General features: G+C 33.5%; 1 protein-coding gene across 1 annotated transcript in view; it reads right to left on the bottom strand.

Moving 5' to 3' along the window:
* Positions 1-3942: 3942 nt before the first annotated feature.
* LOC145286075 (uncharacterized) overlaps positions 3943-20412 on the bottom strand; it is a 68545-nt gene continuing 52075 nt past the window's right edge. Inside the window, exons 5-10 of the mRNA XM_080134746.1 lie at positions 19075-19207; positions 17485-17664; positions 17067-17252; positions 12540-12620; positions 10609-10817; positions 3943-4167 (exon numbers count right to left, since the gene is read on the bottom strand). Of these exons, the coding sequence (XP_079990872.1) occupies positions 10617-10817; positions 12540-12620; positions 17067-17252; positions 17485-17664; positions 19075-19207 (781 nt within the window). The 3' untranslated portion in view covers positions 3943-4167; positions 10609-10616. The remainder of the gene's footprint in view (positions 4168-10608; positions 10818-12539; positions 12621-17066; positions 17253-17484; positions 17665-19074; positions 19208-20412) is intronic.

The raw sequence follows: 20412 nt of genomic DNA, 5'->3' as shown, positions 1-20412 counted from the left end.
CAAAATTGGTGGAAGAGTTTGGTAGAGTTTTTAAAGGTTAAATCGTTGAACTTTGAACCCTTAACAGCAAAATTTCTGGCTAAAAACGGATTACAAAGATTTTCCTAAATCTCACTACTCTGCATATCAAATTTTGCGAAGGGGAAATATACAGAAACTTTCACTTTTATGGATATATAGATGAAACATCCTCAGATAGCATATGAACATAGCATAAATAGCTTGGAAAAATTTTGTTTGCACTCAAACATCGGTTATGTACTAAAAATAAGATTTAGAATTTAATCTCTATCCTTGTATAGAATTGAGCAAGATGTTTGCTCACATTACATTTAAAATTTCTGCATGTTGTTATGGTTGGGAAAATGGACAAAAGTCCAAAGGCAAGCTGTCAAAAAAAGCTAATAGCATAGAAGGCCAAGTTTAAATGTGACGGATAGTGCAACTAAAACTCTGAGATAATGTTCTTCAGTGAATTGCAGGAAATTTCAATATTTAAAAAAAGTAAAAATAAGTAAACCAGTTTTTACTATGTTTTATTATGAGACCAAAAGCATTTAATTACAATATTCTTGGTTCTCATACAAAAAAAGTCTACAATTGGCTTACAGTAAGAAAAGTAAAGCAGAATTTACAGTGAAGTTTTCAAAATATATTAAAACAAACTCAATCCAAAACAGAATTTAGAAAAAAAAAAAAAAAAAAAAAAAAAAATGAGGAAAAGAGGGACAGTTCCCACAGCATTTTTAAAATCTTTGTATTTTTCACATAAGGGATATTTAAAACAATACTAGACTGACTTCTGAAAGAAATTAAAGGGTAAACAAAAATGGGAGTAAAGGAAATGAATTAATGAGATGATACATTTTAGTTTTTTTCTTCTTTTTAGATATTTATTCATCAAAGATAAAATGAACTGTATTAATTTCTGTATTTCTGGGGGTAAAAGTTTTATTTACAGTGTTTTTGGTTTAAGATTGTGTATTGTTCTAAGTGAGGGACACAATTTCAGTAACATGGCATTTATTTTGAAATTTAACAAAAAAACAACAAAATGATTGACATGAAATGTTTGTGAAGTGATCACTAATCAATATATTCGCTTCTTCATCTCGTATTAACTTCATATGAAGACCAAAATAGCTTTATTTCTGTGAATTACTTATAGTAGTGATTATACTAAAACCAATGATCTTCCATGTTCAAAATCTTGTTCATATGTGCATAAATATATATTCCAAGAATGGCATGAAAACGAATGGTGTGCTAATTTACACTTAAAAAAAAAATAACCTGGTTTATATGTAGATACTCAAAAACATTCAGGTATAACCAATAAATTATTTTATAGTATAATTATAAAAAAGAAAATTTTTTTTAGCTTTTGCAATGGTGGTACAATATTTTTGTTGTGAAATTGTGAATTCCAAATATCAGATAACATGACAAATATATGAAATGAACTGATGATGCAACATAATGTAGAGAGACTAGTCTGCAGAATGTTTAGCCAGATCAACAACATCGTTTCTAGCTCTTAAAATGGAGTTGAATGGCATGTGATATGGTTTTATGTTTCCTGTGTAAGTATGTACTAGTTGAATTAACCATTTGAAATATTACTTTTCTAAATATAATCAAACCTTTTGCCTTTTTAAGCATTTTACAAACCAATGAGTAGTAGTTTAACCATTCATTTTATTTTTCTTAAGAAAAAAAGAAAAAAAAAAAAAACTCCTGTAAGCTAAGTGTGTCTAAGAGTAAAAAATGTCACCACTTATCAATTCTGAAAACTAAAACAGTAAATAGAGAGGTTTATTATTGTGGAGGCTTGACAAATTGGGTGCAAAACGGAATGATTTACTATAAATTTTCAAGTTAATAAGTGGTTTGCCAACAAAAAGTGACCCCCCCCCCACGTTTTTATTGAACATGTTTACTTTTGATTATGTTCTTTCATTCAAGCAGCTCAATTACTCAAGAAACTCTAGCTACATTTTGTAATACCTGGCCAATATAGATGAATTAAAGCTTTTCATTTTAACAATATTTGCTATGATACAGAAAAATGGAAACCTTTGAATGTTATACAATATTATACCTTAGAAAACTGGTTTAACAGAAAAATATTTGAACTTACCCGAAACTAAATCCAAGGTCATGTACAAAATGAGGACCAAATTTTGATAAAGCTTGTGGTATGATGAATATATACATTCAAGTGCTCTAGCAGGCAACAAGTTATTTTTTAACCCATGAAGATGAAATAAAAAAACTTTAGATTTTAAGTAGCAGATAAAAATTTGATCAAGTAGTTCTTTTTGACTTACATTTTGTACAAGCCAAATCATATGATTTGGAAAAATTTTGGTGAAATAACTTTCAATTTATAGTTTAGATTACACATTTTTCAAAACTTTTATCATTAAGGATTTTGATTTAACAATTTAATCACCTTTAAACTGACAATTAAATGAGAAACCACTTTAATTCTTACTCACCTCCAGGATTAACAAGTTTACATAATATTTGTTTATGATTTTCAGGACAGATCCAATGTTTAACCTTTATTTTGTTATGGATTATATAAAATATAAGTATTAAAACATCATTGGCTGATTAAAAAAAAAGGGAAAAAAATGATTTAAGTAGTAACAGAGTTACCTCTATTCTAAGATATGTAGACTTTGCACTTTTCTAAAAAAGAGTAAGAGATTATAGGCCAAAAGGAACAAATCAAATATTAAAACTAGGCAGCAAGAATTAATGTTTTTAAATTAGGAAGCCAATTGATATGAAATCAAGTAGATAAAATTTAGAAAGTTGCAGTAATCCTAACATTTGACCGCTTTGATTAAAAGCTTTTGAAATTTCCTATAGAAAGCAAATGTCAAGTTATTAATAAAAAGTTCAATACTGAAATAGAAATATCCAAATGATAGTTTTTAGTAAAGATGTTAAAACAAAAACTTTGAACGAAAAAAATTAAAACAAAGACAAAATTGTTTGAATATATACATATATCAGATACAAGCATCTAAATGCAAATATAACTTTGCTTCATAATATTAGCAAAGAAGTACTTATTTAAACACTCATATCAACCTATTTGTAAAAACAGATTTCATCTGTCTTTGCTTTCAAAGCAAACAACATAATATAAACCAAGCGATTGTTTACATATTTATACATCACAAAGACAAACCACTTGTTCAATCAAACATGGCAAGAAAGGTTTATGTCAGTTTGTATTGATTAGATAGAAATTCTATTCAAAAAGAATAAACATTTTCACAGCATTGAAACAGTTAAATCCCTGAGGTGAGAGCTTTGGAAGAGATTTAATGGAGAGTTAGAAAGCAGTTAATTTATGCAACCGAAATATATTACATATAAAAAAAAAAATTAGTGTTTTTTTCTTCTTTATTCTAATTTTAAGTTTTGATTTTGGAAAACAAAAACTTTAAATTTTAATGTTAAACAAATTTTAAACATGGAAATATCTGGATTTTAATAAATCAAATTATCAAAATTACACAAAAATAACTTTGACTTTTAGGATTTGTTTCTCATCATGGCACAACTGTTGTTTCACTGGCATCATGTAATATGAAGGAATAAATAAAACTCTTATTTTTCTTTGAAGTTTTTGATAGTGGAGCTCCCGCACTCTCTATAGAAATTTGATTCTGGTAAAAGATAAAAATATTAATATTTGGAATTAAAGTTGAACAGTAAAACATTAAAAGATTTATGAGTGATATAAAAACAAGGGGGGGGGGGGTTTAACTATATGCAATGATGAAACATTATGCAAAGAACGTGATTAAAAGGAAAAAAAAAAAAATCTTTAAAAACTTTGGTAAAACTAATCTTTTAGCAGCCTTCACAAAAAAAAAAAAAAAAAAAAAAAAAAAAGACAAAAATTATAAGCAACCATAGTTGTGTTTCGAATGTTTAATTTTTATCAGTTTCTTTGGATAGATGATGCAGCTGTAACTTGCAATAACTATTCATATCCAACCGGTCAAGGTTTCAAGCCTTGTTTTATCCAGCATCACTGATGCCCATCAAACAGAAATTGGACATAGATGCTAAATTCCAGTAGAAAGGGATTTGTGGATGGGCAAGTCATCAAAGAGCAGCTGCTGATGAATGACAATTATTCTGAAATTAAAAAAAAATAAAAATAAATAAATAAAAAATAGAATAAAAATTATACCATACAACATATGCCCAACGGCATTCATATATATATATATTTAATAATTTTAGTTACTATTTTCTTTGTTTTTGCTGTAAACTAGATGACATAAATAAAAACTGTTTGTGTAAACAAAAGCTTCTTTGAAAAGACCAAAGAATATAACACTAGCTGGATAACAATAACATTATACGAACAACATCCAGGTCAGTTGTGACCACGTTATAATCAAGATACACACATTGATTTAAATGCAAAAGGAGTATAAACAAACCATAATTATGTTCTAATAATGAATAACAAGCAATTCATTTCAGATCTGATTAGTTTTTAACAGCTACGTTAGTACAGTATATGGGAGTATCTATTTTCATCTTTACCTAGCTTCTACCACTTTATAGTTAGTACAAAGAAAATATATTTTGGAGAAAAAAATATTTAGTATTTGCATGAGAGCAAGTACTATTAACATATTTACTTTTATTGGCACAAACACTAGAAATTATGTTTGTAAGCAAAAATAAATTACTTTGAACTAAATACCAAATACCCTATATGTCTACCTTTTGGGGAAAGTTAATTAATTGAATAATCTTTTACATAATTTTTATAAAATTTACATAAAGAAGAAGAAAAAAAAATCTAGTTTTAAAAAAATCTTTAAACTTTAGCGAGATTTAAACTGGTATTGACCTTATAAAAACCACTGCCTTAGTAATATGTATTTCTTTTTTGTCAACTAATGTTTATTTGTATATGAACAAACTTTTAAAATACCATAACTTTTAACATAGCTTTTCAGCAATATCAAAATTTTTTTTTCTTTTTCTTCAAAACATGATCACTAAATCCTTAAATATCCCATACCGCACTGACTGGAGATGATGTTAGTGCTCCACAGGTTCAGGGATTCACACTAAAATCCTTATAAAATACTTTTTGATTTTAAACTTTCCAGTTGTAAACAATTTACATGAATATTAGTGCTACATATTTCTATGGCATTTTTGATGAATAAGGTATGCTATGACACATTTTACAAAAATCCCTTCATACCTGGGATGGCTTGTTTTTAATTGTGAATATTATTGAATACAACTTCATTTGATTTTATTTTTCAAATTTTAAAGTTTTCGTGCTGCAATTCATGGTTGGATTTCAGATTCTTCTTTTAACTTCATGAATTACCTTTTCAGGAATTAATTGATCGATGGGCTAATTGATTTTAATTAGTCATTTTGTTGAAAACGCCATTTATTTTTTTGCAAAAAGTTTCTTAAATCTTTTTCAGAAAATATATTGTAAAATTTATGCTAACCAATGAATTTTTTTTTTTTTTTTTACTAACGTTTATCTTCTGATAAAAAGAGCCTATCATAGATTTAAGATTTTTCTTTTTAATTCCTTGTTTAAATTTGATGGATCAATGCAATTCATTCCATTTTATTTTTATCTATTCCTTTTTCTATATATTAATGCAAATACTCAGATTTTTCAGCTGTGTTGATATTTCAATTAAACCACATACACCCAAGTAAAGGATAAAAAGCTGGGTTTTTTTTTTGGTTTTTTTTTTACATGGAAGTCACCACTTATCAAGGCCCGAAGGCCACTCAGGGATAAGGGTTATTGCGTGTACAGTAATCAATGAGATAGTATTGTAGTAATCATTAGTATTAGAGATTTGATAAAGTGTCTTACTAAAGGGGGCAGTTTGTCAGGAATTTGTTTATGTTGGACTTGAAAACATCCAAGTTGTAGTCAGGTGGGAAACAGGTAAACGGAAGAGAGTTCCACAGCCGTGAATTCCCGAGAAAGAAGCTCTGCTCATGGAATCTACGTTTGTATTTAGGCACAGATAAAGAGTAAGGAAAATTATTGACAGTAGTTTCAGCCAGACGGGTGTTTCTCGTGAACGATTGGCGAGGAGGAACAAGAGATTGGAGCTCAGACGAGCACTTGCCATGGAAATAACGATAAAACAAAGACAGGCTCGCAATGTTTCTTCTGTGGGAGAGAGGCTGCAGGGTAGAAAAAAGGGCATCCCCCACTAAGCTACGAAGTTTATTTTGTACTCTGTCAAGGCAGGATAGGCTGTTTTTAGCAGCTCCTGCCCAGATGTGGCAGCAGTACTCCACCCTTGGACGTACTTGGCTTTTATACAGATAGAGAATTGCATCAGTAGTGAGATATCTACTGGAGCGGTAGAAGGATCCGACCATTTTCCCAGCGTCCTTGGCAACAGACCTGATGTACGTGTTCCATTTCAGATCAGGAGTAACGATCAAACCCAGAAGCTTGTCAAAACATGGAGTCTCCCCAAGACGAGAGCCACCCATTTCAATTGATGCCAGATGGGGATCAGAGCGTTGAGGATGTAAAGATAGAAGCTTGTTTTTCTTTTGTTTTTGTTTTTACACAGTGATCACCACTTATCAAGGCCCGGAAGCCACTCAGAGATAAGGGTTATTGCAAGTACATTACGTTAGTGAGGAGATTTTATGAAGTGTCTTACTTAAGGGGGAGGTTCATTAGGAATTTGTTAACGTTGGACTTGAAGACATCCAAGTTGTAGTCCGGTGGGAAGCAGGCAGACGGAACAGAGTTCCACAGGCGTGCACTTCTAAGAAAGAAGCTTTGTTCATGGAATCCACATTTTGATTTAGGCACAGATATAGAGTGGGGGAAATTTTTCACAGTGGATTCAGCTAGACGGGTGTTTTTCGTGAAAGATTGGCGAGGGGGGACCAGAGATTGGAGTTCAGACGAGCACCTGCCATGGTGCTAACGATAAAACAAGGATAGGCTCGCAATGTTTCTTCTGTGGGAGAGAGGTTGCAGGGTAGAGAAAAGGGCATCCCCACTAAGCCACGAAGTCTATTTTGTACTCTGTCAAGGCAGGAATAGGCTGTTTTTAGCAGCTCCTGCCCAGATGTGGCAGCAGTATTCAATCCTTGCACGTACTTGGCTTTTATATAGATAGAGAATTGCATCAGTAGTGAGATATCTTCTGGAGCGGTAGAAGGATCCCACCATCTTTCCAGCGACCTTGGCAACAGACTTGATGTACGTGTTCCATTTCAGATCAGGAGTAAAGGTCAAACCCAGAAGCTTGTCAAAACACGGGGCCTCACCCAGACGAGAGCCATCCATCACAATTGATGCCAGATGGGGATCTGAGTGTTGATGAAGTAAAGATAGGAGTTTGGTTTTGGATGCATTAAAGCCACGTCTTCCCCCACTGAACCACGCGCTCGAGATCAGAGGAGAGAGAATCAGAGAGAACTTTGTCATTTACAGCCTTTGATGTGTTGCCGTAGATGGTCGTGTCATCAGCATAGATGTCAACGAATGATTTAAGTATGCGTTTTGGGAGATCACTGATGTAGATCAGGAAGCGGGTTGGGCCCAGGATGGACCCCTGAGGGACTCCAGCATTAATACTGTGGGCCTCTGATTTCTGCCCATCAACCACTACTCTTGTGAGCCTATCAGAGAGAAATGGTTTAATGATTGAGAAAACATTTCCAGTGATACCGTAGCTGGAAATCTTGTGAAGTAGGCCCTTATGCCATATCTTATTGAAGGCCTTTGATATGTCAAGAGCAACTGCCCTGGAAAGGAAGCCTTTGTCAAGAGATTCACTAATCCTATGAGATATAACCATTAGCACATCTGCTGTAGATCTTGCGGAGCGGAAACCATATTGCATGTCACTAAGAAGGTTGTTTCTGCTGAGGTGGTTGACTACTTCTTTATTTAATATGGATTCCAACAACTTACTCATGGCACACAGGAGACTTATTGGTCTGACTTTTCATCTGAGTTCTTAAATACAGGGCATACTGATGAGGTTTTCCAGGGTGTTGGAAAGCACTTCTCCTTAAGGCAACGCTTGAACAGTTTTGTAAGTATGGGGGCAAGTTTTGGTTGGAGCTTTTTCAGCACTATAACTGGAATGCCGTGTGGGCCAGTTGCTTTGCTGAATCAAGGTTCTTGATTAGCTTGGCGACCTTACGTACAGATATGTGTATGTTGCATAGCGTGTTGTCTGTTATAGGAGGAAATACAGGGAGTTGATGGCCTTTGTCGCATAGGGTAGAATTAGCTGCAAAGTTCTTGGCAAAGTCTGGCCTTGTCTGATGCTGACGAGATTACCTCAGGTCCATTGATGATGGTTGGGATAAAACGCATGCTTCTGTTCAGGATTCTGTTTGCTATTTGCCAAAACTGGTGGGAACCAAGCCGCTGCTCAGCTACTTTGGATTTAACGGACTGAGCATATAGCTCTCTTGCATTTTTTATTACTCTTCTACAGTGGTTGCTGGCAGTCCTGAAAGCAGCTTTAGTCTTAGTACATCTATTACGTTGGTAGCTATGGGAAAAAGTGATTTCTGTGCGCAATGGCAGCAGCACATTCTGGGGAGAACCATGGCTGGCTTTTAGGTTTTTGTGGGAATTTTTTGGATGGTATGAATCGGTCTATACCTACAATTAACCATTCGGTCAGGTCTGATACTATAGAGGACACATCTTTTTTAAACATGGAATGCAGAGGTAGATCAGTATGAATGTACGGAAGCTATCCCAGTCAGCCATAGAGTATCGATATACAGTACGGTGGAGAGGTACGTCTGAAGACTTATTACATTTCATTTTTATCTTAACTGCTACAACAGAGTGGTCGGCGGATCCCAGAGGAGATAGAACGGAACATGAACATAGCTCAGGGGAAGTTGTGAGGAAAAGGTCTAGAAGGCTTGCATACTGACTGGTAGTATCGGGCACACGGGTGGGTTCATGAACAATCTGAGTCAGGTCATAGGCAGTGGCAAAATCATGACAGAATCTCCCCTCGTCATCGGTCTTATTTGAGTGGGTCAGCTATTCCACATTATGGACATTGAAGTCACCGCAAATGTGAATGTTAGCCGAAAGATGAGCAGACAAGATGTGATCAATTTTCTCAGATATGCTTTTAAAGATAGTAACGCCACTGTGTGGGGGCGATAGAGGGTAAATATAAATGCAGTGGTGTAAGCTAGTGCAACCAGGAAGCACATATAAGGTAAATTAGGGTCTCCTCTGGAGATATCCCTACCACATGGAAAGCCATCTTTGATGTAGGCACATATTCCATGCCCATGGCGATCTTGGGGGTCAGATTTAGATGTTAGAGTATCCTTTAATTATGAATTTGTCTAGGGAAGTGGTTGGCCCTATGCCAGTTTCACTTAGAAAGAATATGTCCGGTTTTGTTTCCTGTAATTATGTTTCAACCTCTGGAATGTTGAAACATCGAACCCTGATGTTAGAGAAGGAGACCTGGTAGTAGGGGGTCTACGTTGGAGGATGGGATTCTAGGTTTATTCGAGATTTGTCAAGTTGAGGTTTTGGGATTTGTGGAGCAGGTCAATAGACTTGGTTGGAGCAGGACAGAGAGGGAAAGTAAGTGAGAAAAAGACAATTTTTTTTTTTGTAGCACATAAGGTAAAGCCGTAACAATTACCCACTAGTATGGCATCAAGAGGCCCTACCAGAAACTACTGTATGGTCCAGAATCCATTCACCAAATGGCAATACAGTAGCCTGGTACTTTGCACCTGCTGATAGGACAGCCTCCTTAGTGGTTAATTCAAGGTTTGGGTCCCTGACTATCAGGTGGGTAACGTCAACCCAGACGAAACGTTTACCTCCAGCACCCTTACTAGAGACATGACCACAAGGATAGAAACAGAAACTTTCCGACATCTCAGGCTACTGTTTACAAAGTACTACCGACCTGGAAAGCAGCTTTTTCTTCACCTTGTCAGAAAAATCATTCATTGGAAATGAGGACTGAAGGACAAAAGAGGAGAAGCGAGAGTTACTGGAGCTGCCGATAACACATCCACATGCATTATCTAGTCTCCATTAAAGAAAAAAAAAAAAAAAAAGGTGAAGACTTATTAATATCTACTTAGTATAAGTCTGTTGCCCCATTCCCAGCTTAGAATAGTACTTAAAGATAGTCTCCCCTCCCATGTTAATGCATGAATACTTTTTGCCTTTATCTACCTCGAGCTAGAATGTTCGACCGTTCCAGCTTCACCCCATAATAAATATGCTATAATGGAACTTTTATCAAATTGGAAAGTCTGGTTATTTTTAACACGTTTAAAAAAACTGGTTAAGAAGTAATACCTTTAGGGTTACGTATTAACTTTAGACTAGCTAGAAAATAGTGCATACTTTAGAAAAAAAAAAAAAAGCTGCGCGTTTTTGAGTTCAGATAACATGCAAATATGGTTCTACAACTATATCATTGCAAATTAGAAAAAAAAAAAAATCGCAGTGAAGCTATTTAACTTTGGGAGTTTAAATACTCAGTATTTTAAATGGCTAGCCTAGAAAACAAATCTTACCTTAAAACTTATTTAAATGCCAAGACTGCTTTCAATGATAAGTGGTCAGATGGGAAAATTCTGTTGGGAATGAACTTGCAATTAAGAACAGTTTGCTTATGAGGGACTTGTAAGACACCAACAGCTTCCAAACTGCTGGAACTATAAAAGACATAATCCAAACACTCTTGGGTGTTTGTAGTCCTTGTAGTCAAATCTGGTTCGCGACCCTGAAAATAAACAATATTTAGTTACTCACAGAAAAAAAAAAAGCAACTGGTTTGATGAATTATTTTTTATTCAAAAAGAAAATATGCAGAACTAGATTGTAACTCTTAGAAGTAAATTGACCATAAAAGAGTAAAAAGGCTCTTTATACCCAAAATGCTAACTTTCTATCAACAATATAAAAAAGACATGTAAACAGAACTATTATCAACATGCAAATTAGATAACCATAGGTTGTCGATTGGTTATACATGATTAGTACATGAGAAAAACATTGCTCTATTTTGAATAGAAATCTGTTTTTTAATTTAACTGTCATTAACAGTGCCATACTCACTCCTAAATTTATAGATATATTAGTTTCCACTTGGCATAAAGCATTAATTTTTATATTGAAGAGCATATTCTAGTTAATTGGTAGTATCAAGTAACAGGGGTATAAAATTCTTAATTGATCAGTTACAAAACGATCAGATAGTTTGGAATCCGTATGAAAACATTTGCTACGTCCAGCCAAACCATCTGTACTTACAGCTTTATTGATGAGCTTGCTATGGAAAATATTTGAGAGAGAGTGACATCTCTATGACCTTTTTCCTGCTGATACATGCCACATATTGAATTCTTAAACCATTCAAAAAGTGGAGAAAATAAATGTTTAAGAAAATAAAAAAATAAGACAAAATTATTTATAAATACCTTTACCAAATAGAATTAAAGTATTTTCTTTACAAAAAAAAATCTCATCTTTATTTTCAAAGTGTTCATAAAATAAAGATTTTAATTGCACTGAAAACAGCAATAGATTTTAGCCATAAAGCTAAGTTATCAAAGGAATAATGGAATCTGAATCTTATGTTAGTAAAATACTTGAGAATTGCCAGGTTTAATTAACATTAATTACTAACATTTTTATTTCAAATCTTCCTTAACAGTTGATACTTTTCCTCCTCAGAACCAAGCAAAATACTCATTACATATCCATTGTATCATATCAGTTCTCTCCATGCAACACATGTCCTCAACCCTCATTTCCATACATCACACTGTCTACACATACTAGAAAGTCTCTTCACTTGGTTCATAAGAGAAGTTTTCTAAACTTATTCCAGCAATTTCTAATTTTTGCAATCAAACTAGCACCTGCACCACTGTACTCAATTTATATCACAAAAGCAACAAAATTTCAGCAGTTTCCTTATCTAGATCTATGTTGTTCACATACATTGTCTTACATTTCTTGCACAAAAATTAGTTATCCCTTCTCAATTAAAAAGTAAGTTTAAATTTTTAGAGTATGAACACTCATTAAATTTGTGACAAGACCATTCTCTGTTCCTCTTTAAAACAATGATAAAGGTTCCAAATTAAGAGAACTAAATTTATATTTACATCTGGGGCAGGTTGCGTACCAAGAGTGTTCTTTCCTCTGTGAAATCTGATCAAATCTAATATAGATACAAGGATTTAATGAAAACACTACACTTGCTCGGCATTGGAATTATCCTAAAGATGAACCACTTAAACTGGTATGGTTATGTGGAACATTCATCCGCCTGGATTGCAAAAGAGTGAAGGTTGTACCTTGCAAGGTTGATCAAGGAAGGAAAACTTGAAAATAAATGATTGAAAAAAAACATGAAAAATGAAGAGTTCTCTTATTGCATAATAACAGAAACTGTCCAACTCCCAAACAAGAGAGAAGTGGTGTTTTAATTTCTCACCTGTACTACAGCATAGGCACTCTTAAGACTGGATGAAGTGTGTTGGAAACCTTCCCATAAATGGTCAATGAGAGCACTTTTCTGTAAGAAAAAAGTTTCATTATTAAAAAAGAACATTTAAAAGAGAATTTACACATTTTTTTATGCAACTGAAAATATTTTTTTTTTTTTGTTTTTGTTTTACGGCATATCAACCCTTTTCAGGTTATTTATTGCCGAATCCAGTGATTTTGAAGAATCATTTTTTAATAGAGTATGTTTGTTTTTTGGGTTTTTTTTTTGTGTTGGCTTCTATTTAACCCATAGTTGGGACCCTAACAGGTATTACCACTCCGGGTCAGAGTGGACCTGGGAGCAATGGCAATTAAAGGGTGGCTCCACACTCCCTAAAGCCCGCAAGCTGGGGCCTCACTATCGAATATAGTTTAAGGTCATATCTAGGACCGTTGTATAAAGGGTTCTTTTTAGAATTTTTTATAAGATATAAGAGTATTGTGATTTAAATATATTCTGTTTTTCATATGATTAGGGTCAGGATGGAGTTTCCTTGTTTTCAATCTTTTGATAAAGATATTTTCTGCATCGTTGTATTTGAATAGGTTTTTCATATTATTAGCGTTGAAGAGGAGGTTCGTTCTTAGGTTAGTTAGTGCTTTGCATTCTATAAGGATGTGTATAACTGTAAGAGGTGTTTGGCATGTATTGCATTTTGGTTGTAGTTCTTTTTTCAGAATAAAGGAGTGTGTGAGGTTGATGTGTCCTATACAAAGGCAGGATAGGACAACTTGTTCCTTCCTGGATTTTTAAGGGTGGGGATGTATTCGTTTACTTTGGTTTTTATTTGAAATAGTTTATTGTAGGTGTTTTGATTCCATTCCTGTTGCCATTTATTTTGAAGAAACTCATTTATTTTAGGCTTCAGGTCTGTGAATGATATTTTTATATTATCTGGGGTTAGTTTGAGGGCAGATTTTGCTGCTCTATCGGCTTTTTCATTACCTTTTTCACCTATGTGGCCAGGGGTCCAACATAAGAGAATTTCTTTGTTGGCCATAGTGTTTAGATTACATAGGAGTTTTACTATAAGGGGTTTTTCCAATCTTATATTTTTAATGATTCTAGAACTGATTGTGAGTCCGATAGTATAATAAATTTTTGGTAACTGCTGCTGTGGATGATTTCAAGAGCTAGATTTATGGCGTAAGCTTCAGCTGAAAATATTGAACTTTCTGATGGTAGTGCTTTCTTTAGGGTTTTTATGTTTGATACCGCTGCGCAGGCTGTTCTTTCTTTGTCTTTAGATCCGTCAGTGTATATAAGGTGATGTTTTGGGTATTTTTTGAGAATGTTATAAATTTCCTCTTGATATATGCTTGAATGTGTTTTTGCTTTTCGAAGTTCTTTTAGGCTAAGGTTTACGTTTGGAGTTTTTATTTTCCATGGAAGGATGTTTGGAATTAGTTATGTATGTTAGTAGTGGTGATTTCGGTTTCTTTGAGTATAGAGTCCATTCTTAGCCCAAATGGTTTTATTGTTTTCGTAGGCTGGGTTTGATGGAGTGGATTTGATTTTTAGATAATATTGGAGAGATAGTTTTTCAGTTCGAATTTGCGGTGGATATTCGTTTGCCTCTACAAATAAGCTCTCTACGGGTGATGTTCGGAAAGCTCCTAGTATCAGTCTTATGCTTCCGTGGTGGATTGGGTCTAATTTTTTTAAATATGATTTTCTTGCTGCTCTGTATATAAAGCAAGCGTAGTCTAATTGGGAGCGGATGAGGTATTTGTATATTTTATGAAGAGTTTGTTGATATGCTCCCCACTTTGTGTGGGCAACCACTCTGAGGAGTTGAAGGGTGTTATTGCATTTGCATCTTAGATAGTTTATGTGTTGTATAAAATTTAGTTTTTTATCAAATATGCCTCCAAGGAATTTGTATTGGTTGACTACAGGTATGATATTTCCTTCTAGTTTAAGGACTGGGTCATTATGTATTTTCCTAATAGGGCAGAAATGAACACATTGAGTTTTAGATTTAGAGAAGCTGAATCCATTGTTTATTGCCCAGTTGTTGATTCGATTTAAGTTTAATTGTAAGATCCTTTCAAGGGAATGGATGTGGTGGGATCTGTAACTGATGACAAAGTCATCGACATAGAGTGCGCTATCAATTGCAGGAGTAAGGTTTTGGATAATTTTATTGATTTTTATTGCAAATAATGTTGTGGATAGGATACTTCCTTGAGGTATGCCTTCTGTTAAATTTTGGTTGTTTGATAAGGTTGTTCCTTATTCTGACTATAAAGTTTCTTGTGCAAGGGAAGTTTTTAATGAATAATGCCAATCGTCCTCTCATGCCTAAGTCTTGGATGTCTTTTATGATACCATACCTCCAAGTGGTATCGTATGCTTTCTCTATATCGAAAAAAATAGCTGTCATGTGTTGTTTTTTCATGAAGGCTTCTCTTATAAGGGTTTCTAGTCTGGTTATTTGATCGATTGTGCCTCTTTTTTTGCGAAATCCTATTTGTATATTTGTAATTAGGTTGTTTATCTCTAGGTGCCATATTAATCTTTGGTTGGCTATTCGTTCCAGGGTTTTGCAAAGGCAACTTGTTAAGGCGATGGGTCTATAATTCTGGGGGTTGGAAGAGTCTTTTCCAGTTTTTGGTATTGGGATGATTATCATTTCTTTCCATATTTCTGGGAATAGATTGTTTTCCCATATATTGTTGAGGACATTTAGGAGGCACTTAATCGATTCTTCTGGTAGTTGTTTTAAGAATTCGTTGTGAATCTTATCGAGGCCAACTACTGTGTTGTGGGATTTTTTTATTGAGTTGATTAATTCTTTGAGGAAGATTAATTCGTTGTATGTTTCATAGTTGTCTGAGGATAAGTTTAGTTTGTTTTTCAGCGTTGTACTTTATTTTTTTGAATTTTGGGTTGATTTGATTTGAGTTCTTAGCAAACTGTTTAACTAGTGAGTCTGCTGTTTTTTTTTCTGCAATTAGTGTGTTGTCTATTGATAAATGTTTAATGGGGTTCATTGTTTTTTTTTTTCCCCCCAGAAATGCTTCTTAGCATGTTCCAGACTGATTTTTGGTTTGTGGAGAGGTTTAACTCGCTTACATATTTTTGCCAGGGTGTTCTTTTAGCTTCTTTAATAGTTTTCCGGGCTATTGCTTTATGATATTTAAAGTTGATCAAATTTTGTTTGGTAGGTTCTGTTTGGAATTTTTCTTAAGGCTTTGCGTCGTAGTTTGATGGCTTCTTGACATTCTTTGGTGTACCATGGTTTGTTGCGTTTATATGGAGTAGATTTGAAAGGGATACATTTTTCGGTGATTGTAGTTAGTTTGTTGGTGAAGTCTTCAATGTTTTGAATGTTTTCATTTGTATCGAGGTGTTTTGAGCATAATTTCTTGCATTTCCCAGTTTGCTTTTCTTAGTTTCCATTTTTTAGTTTCTTCTTCCAGGGGACTTTTAAATTTTCAAGTATTATAGGAAAGTGGTCGCTTCCACAAGTGTCATTGTACGTTGACCATGAAAAGTCCATGAGAATTGACGGATCACATAAGGTCAGGTCTATTGCTAAGTTTTTGCCGGAGGTTGGGCATACGTATGTTGGGGTTTGATTGTTGAATATACATAAATTATTATTGTTAATGAGTTTTTCCAGGAGTTCGCCTTTCTGGTTGGTTTCGTTGCTACCCCATATTGGATTGTGGGAGTAAAAGTCTCCAAGTAGGATGAAGGGTGTGGGTAGTTGCCTTATGATATTTTGGAGTTCATTCTCTTTTAATTTTTGGTTTGGGGGGATGTAGATGGAACAAATATTGATTTGTTTATGTAGAGTGACTTTAATTGCTATTGCTTGAAAGTTAGTTTTAAGTTCTAAGTGGTTGTGTGGTATATCATTTTGGATTAAAATGGAAGTACCACCTGAAGCACGGAGATCAGTATTTTTTATGTAGTTGAATTGTTGGTATTTATTTAGGTTTATTTTTTGTTTGTGTTTGAGGAAAGTTTCCTGTAAACAAATAACAGCTGGGTTTAACTTTGCTGAGAGTTTGTGTAGTTCTTCTATGTTTGCTTTTATGCCTCTCCAGTTCCACTGAATAATTTGAAAATTTGATACATTTTGTGAGTATCCTAATTAAGTTGAATTATTTCAGTTAAAATTTAACAAATTGAAGATTTTCAATCGGGACAACATGTGAACAATAAGCTTAAGTGCTTGAGTATCATGTGATGACTTCACATGATTATCAGCTGTATGACATTTAAAACATTAACATTTGAGTAACCTTTTCTATCGATTGAATTATGCTGCAATATTTGTTATGGTTGCATCAATTCATATGTTTTTCTCTTTAAATCTGAGCATAATAAAACCTTTTATGGTTAAAGAAACAAAATACAAATTATACAATTATGCCAAGGAATATTAATTGGCAATTTTTGTATTAACTAAAAATCTCAATGAAACAATATCAAAAAACAAAACAAACAAAAAAAACTAACTGTTCCATCCGGCATCTCCATAGTTTTTGATGATTGTAGAAATTGAATCATAGAGTGAGACAGATAACCTTCTGATGCCAGCTGGTAACCTGGGGCTGTTGGGAAAGAATTAAAATCCCCACAAATAACATGAGGGCTGGAATCATTACCAGCTCTATTAACAACCTCTCGAATAGCACGAGCAATCTAAAATACAAAGAAAAGAAAAAAAGTAAAATATTACCCATTTACCTACAACAGGCATTTCATCCATATCTATTCGATAGACTAAAATATGTAAAAGCAAAAGGCTGAATTACTGAGTAAAAAAATAAATAAACGTTTTTTTGTTTGTTTATTTTTTTAAATGGTGAAGTAATCAACTTGTAATAGATATAAAATGTGCAAAGATAATATATATAAAAAGGGGGGAACTTACCTGGACACACTGCAAATTGGGTAGCTTAAACTGTCCCCAGTTGACATGGACATTTCCAACTGTAATGAACTTTCCTGTATTTTTACATCGAAGACGCGTTACTAAAACAACATCTGGTCGGCACATAAACTTTCGCACAGATTCTTTAACATCTTCAGTAAGACTCAATTCTTGGATATCCTAAGTAAATAAAAATCCAAGTAAATTCACAATTTACATTTGATTACAACATTATAATTCAATGGTATAAAATAAAACCCATTAAAGAGAAACTATATTATTCAGGCTATTGTTCCAGTATTGTATGCTATTGTTACATTTCAGTCAATGGAACCAACATCAAATTGACATGGACCCAAAATAGAAACAAATTGAAAAATAACAAAGACTGAGAATGACTAATCACTTCACATTTTTATGCAGATGCAACCATAAAGGATTCCTAGCGCAGGACATAAGCTTGCTTGAAATAAAATCCATAACAGCAATTATAGACCACACTCTTGCCATCTACCAGAAAAGTCAATAATTGACTGATGATTGACACATCCAACAATACTTGGATATGTCATCAGCAAGAGTTTTAGATGGTCAAATCTAGTTAAATAAAGAAATTAAAAAACAAAGCTCAGGATATAATATATCAAGCCCATCATGCACCAATATGAGTCAGAGTCAACAAAAGTAAGCATCAGCTGTCTACTTCTGAGGAACCAGTGCTAAACAAAGATGTCAACTTCACAACCATCAAATGGATTCCCTACAAAGATCTCAAGTTTGCAACCATCAAATGGATTGCATACATAGATATTATAGCTTTAATAGAAGAGGCAGACTTTAATAAACTCAAGACTCAATTAGCTAAGATAGAAAGTGAGACATGTAGTTCAGAATTCAAAACCTAACCTCTCAAAAGTGCCATCAATTAAGTCACTACAAAATAACAATAAACAAGAACAATGCTACAATCAGACAAAATATCCTTTTGGCCAAGATCAAAGTGTAGTATCTGTTCTTCAGATGCGGCACTTCCCATTTCTCGTTCTCTTTCAGTGGTGGAGAAATCGTTCACGACAGAGACAATTTTTATTTTTGTACCTTTTCTCCGCGTTAAAAAACGATCATGGTGTCTAACTCTGTCCCGTGGGGAGGCATTGTAAATAGGTACAATCAGACAAAATATTCCAATATTGAAGATTGGAAAGCATCATAGTCCTCAGTAAGAACAATAATCGTATACCACCTCCACAATACAGACAAGTAGTTTAACAAGCTACCATGCACACTTTCTAAATCCATAAACTGATATTCTATTAAAGCTGATTGTCAGCAAGAAATTCAGCATGCTATCTACCAAACTGATTCTTAGTAGATATAAATTGATGGAATTAAGAGTAGTCTACCTCTGTGGAATAAATAAAGATTCCTATTTAAATTCCATTTGGATTCATAAATTCAACAAGACTACCTGAAGATCAGAAGTTATATCAGCCAAAACATTGTGAGAATAACATTCAAGATGAGTAATCTGATTAATCCAAATAATCCTATAAAACAAAATTCTTTAATTTTAAAAACTTTATTACCAACCTTGTCAATCAACTGTTTTAGACTGTATGCTGTGTTTTCAGGATCAGAAAACCGGCTGGTTTTATAAAAAGTAGTTTCACCTTCATCAAAATTTTCATGAACTCTTTTCTTGTAGAAACCTTCATACCCTAATCTGTAATAGAAATTGAAATCAGTTATGTATGGGAAATGATACCAAATTTATGATTCTAGAAAACTAATTGTTACACCAAACCTCTGTTAGTAGAGAAATAATCATATCGTAAAAATCAATAAATTTAGGTTTAATTTCTGTTAATACATAAAGGTTTTTTTTCAGAAGCAGGTATACAGTAATGTGACATTGATATTTCTTCCCATCCTACCACTCAAAAAAATGACAAAATAGTATAAGATTTTGAAAGATTATCAACTGATTAACGCAGCATTATTTAAAATGACAAAAAAATTGATCTCATGACTGTACAGCAGAACATTCATTTCGTCTAAATGTAAGAACAGCAATTTTTTTAATCTGGTTGAATGTGAAGTATTTTTTTTTTTAAAGTAAAAGTAAGATTGGCTAGAGAGATTGGTAGAATTAGAGTACCCCACCCTCAGATGCCTTTAAGATTCAGTAGGATGAACAGATGACTATTCTGGAAATTATGATTATCTTTGTAGATAGCAATCAAACTGAAATACCAAGAGGGCTATCAACTATGGCAATATACAACAAAAATAACTCCATTGTTATGGTGATGATTGTCATTTTGAATATAGTTTTTTTGGGGTTTTTTAATATCTGAAAATTTTTTCAATATATGAAGAGCTCAAACGCAAAACAATATAAATCCAATTTTTTTAAAACAGATTTTTTGTAAGGTTTAAATCTTGTTGAATAAAACATTTTCTTAAACAGTAATATTATTTCATTATACAAAGATAAACATGTTGAATTTAACAGTAAAAGTGTATTTCGATTTTTTGCAAAATTCAATTCATTATATTCGCATAAACTAGTAAAAACTTCAAATATAAAACACAGACAATTGCGATAATAGAATGTAGATATATGCAGAAGGATAAGTATGAGATTACAAAAAGTATAAATGTTCCTATTTACTTGCCTCCCTACAAGGACAGTTAGACACAAGGTTGGTCTTTTAATGTGGAGAAAATCCAGCTCTGTAAAAAGGTGCACTGAATAGGAACAAAAACAAGAAATTGTCTCATTCATGAAGGATTTCCCTTCCACTAATCGAGAACAAAAAAGTGCAGTATCAGAACAGATACTACACTTTGCTCCTAGCCAACAGGCCAAGGAATTATATCATGCAAATTTAAAATGAGTTTAAATTATCAAATAAAGGAAACAAT

This window comes from Euprymna scolopes, chromosome 10 (assembly GCF_053919585.1).
Source record: "Euprymna scolopes isolate OS-2025 chromosome 10, ASM5391958v1, whole genome shotgun sequence".
NCBI lineage: Eukaryota > Metazoa > Mollusca > Cephalopoda > Sepiida > Sepiolidae > Euprymna > Euprymna scolopes.
Note: the sequence above shows the minus strand (reverse complement) of the source record. Positions and strands in the feature narration are given on the sequence as shown.